The 1,685-nt window shown below is 50.3% G+C and overlaps 1 protein-coding gene across 1 annotated transcript; it reads right to left on the bottom strand.

Moving 5' to 3' along the window:
- Positions 1-489: 489 nt before the first annotated feature.
- LOC111019628 (uncharacterized) lies at positions 490-1,422 on the bottom strand. The gene is made up of 2 exons (XM_088120163.1): positions 1,092-1,422; positions 490-914 (listed from the first exon to the last, which is right to left on the bottom strand). Exons 1-2 carry the CDS (start codon positions 1,420-1,422, stop codon positions 490-492), a joined length of 756 nt encoding a protein of 251 aa, XP_087976289.1.
- Between the last annotated feature and the right edge of the window lie 263 nt (positions 1,423-1,685).

Consider the following 1,685-nt stretch of genomic DNA (forward strand, 5'->3'; position numbering starts at 1 on the left):
TTTCGCCCGTTGACTCTCTCGAGGTGGTCCGATATGACCATAACACTTCGGGTAGCTCCTCGGCCCATCTTCCCTTTCTGGAGTCCAATCTCAGCTTAAGTCCTCGTTTTATAATTTTGTTTATCGCTTCGACCTGCCTATTGGCCTTTGGATGAGCAGGGGACGAACTGAGATGACTTATTCCCAGGTTACTGCAAAAGTTCTTGAACTTTGCATTGTCAAATTACTTTCCGTTGTCTGTCACAATGGCGTTTGGTATACCGAAACGGCATACAATGTTTGCCCATATAAAAGATGTGACTCTGGACTCCGTGATGTGGGATAATGCCTCGGCCTCGGCCCACTTAGTGAAGTAGTCTACAGTGACAACGGCGAACTTGGTTTGCCCTTTGCCCAGGGGAAAAGGACCTATGATGTCTACTCCCCATTGCGCGAATGGGCATGGGGCCGAGATGAGGGTAAGCAATTCGGGAGGTTGATGAATGATATTCACGAACGCTGGCAGTTATCGCAAGTTTTTACAAACTGCTTTGCGTCCTGTTCAACAGTGGGCCAATAGTACCCTTGTCGAACTACCTTGGCCGACAACGACCTAGCGCCTGAGTGGTTACCACACACTCCTTCATGGAATTCCCTAAGGATGTAAAGGCCTTCTTCAGGAGTTACACACTTAAGCAGGGGCAGGGAGAAGCCACGTCGGTACAACGCTCCATCTCGGAGTACGAACCGAGCTGCTTTCCGTGCCATCTTCTTTTGTTCCTTCAGTTCTTGCGGCGGATTTCCTTGGATGAACTCCACAATTGGATCCATCCATGAGGGTGATGGAATGTCAATCTCCATCACGTCTGGGTCCAAAATTGAAGGATTGTCTAAAATCTCGACTGGGACCGATCTGGCCAGGTCGGTCTCATATGCTGATGCCAATTTGGCTAAGGCATCAGCATTGGAATTTTCTGACCGTGGAACTTGACTCACCTCGTAAGTCTCGAACTGGGCGAGGTGCGATCTGACTCTGCTCAGATATTTTTCCATTCGGGGGTCTTTTGTTTGATACTCCTCCTTAATCTGATTTCCGACCAACTGGGAGTCACTAAAGACCTTGATGTGGATGGCCCCCAGTCCTTTAGCAACGCGTAGGCCTGCCAGAAGTGCTTCGTACTCAGCCTCATTATTTGAAGTCCGGAAGTTGAATCGCAGAGCATACTCAAATCGCTCACCACCTGGTGCGAGCAAGAGGATTCCTGCCCCGTACCCCCTCTCATTGGAAGATCCATCAACGTAGATCGTCCACGAGAGGTCGGACTCGGTCGACTGAGATGGTGGGGTAAGCTCCACGATGAAGTCTGCCACCGTCTGCCCTTTTAACGCGGTTTTGGGCCCGAACTGGATGTCGTATTCACTCAACTCTAATGCCCACTTCATCAGGCGCCCTGATGTTTCTGGCTTATGGAAGATATTCTTCAGGGGCAAGTTGGTAAGTACTACAACGGTGTGCGCTTGGAAGTACGGCCTAAGTCTTCGGGCCGAGGTGACTAAAGCGAGGGCCAGCTTTTCCATTCGGGGGTATCTGGTCTCGGCCTCGGTCATGGCTTTACTTGTGTAATAAATGGGACTTTGGCGTACTCCTTCCTGCTTGACTAGGGCCGAGCTAACAGCGCTGTCAGACACTGCTAGGTATAAGTGGA

This window comes from Momordica charantia (assembly GCF_013281855.1).
Source record: "Momordica charantia cultivar OHB3-1 chromosome 11 unlocalized genomic scaffold, Mcharantia_2.0 BLBB01000011.1, whole genome shotgun sequence".
Classification (NCBI taxonomy): domain Eukaryota; kingdom Viridiplantae; phylum Streptophyta; class Magnoliopsida; order Cucurbitales; family Cucurbitaceae; genus Momordica; species Momordica charantia.

Excerpts from the sequence above, each read along its gene's own strand:
- LOC111019628 (XM_088120163.1), bottom strand. The coding sequence starts at position 1,422 with ATGAAGTGGGCATTAGAGTTGAGTGAATACGACATCCAGTTCGGGCCC. Across the intron at positions 915-1,091 it reads CATCCACATCAAGGTCTTTA|CATATGAGACCGACCTGGCC; the intron begins GTGACTCCCAGT and ends AATTGGCATCAG.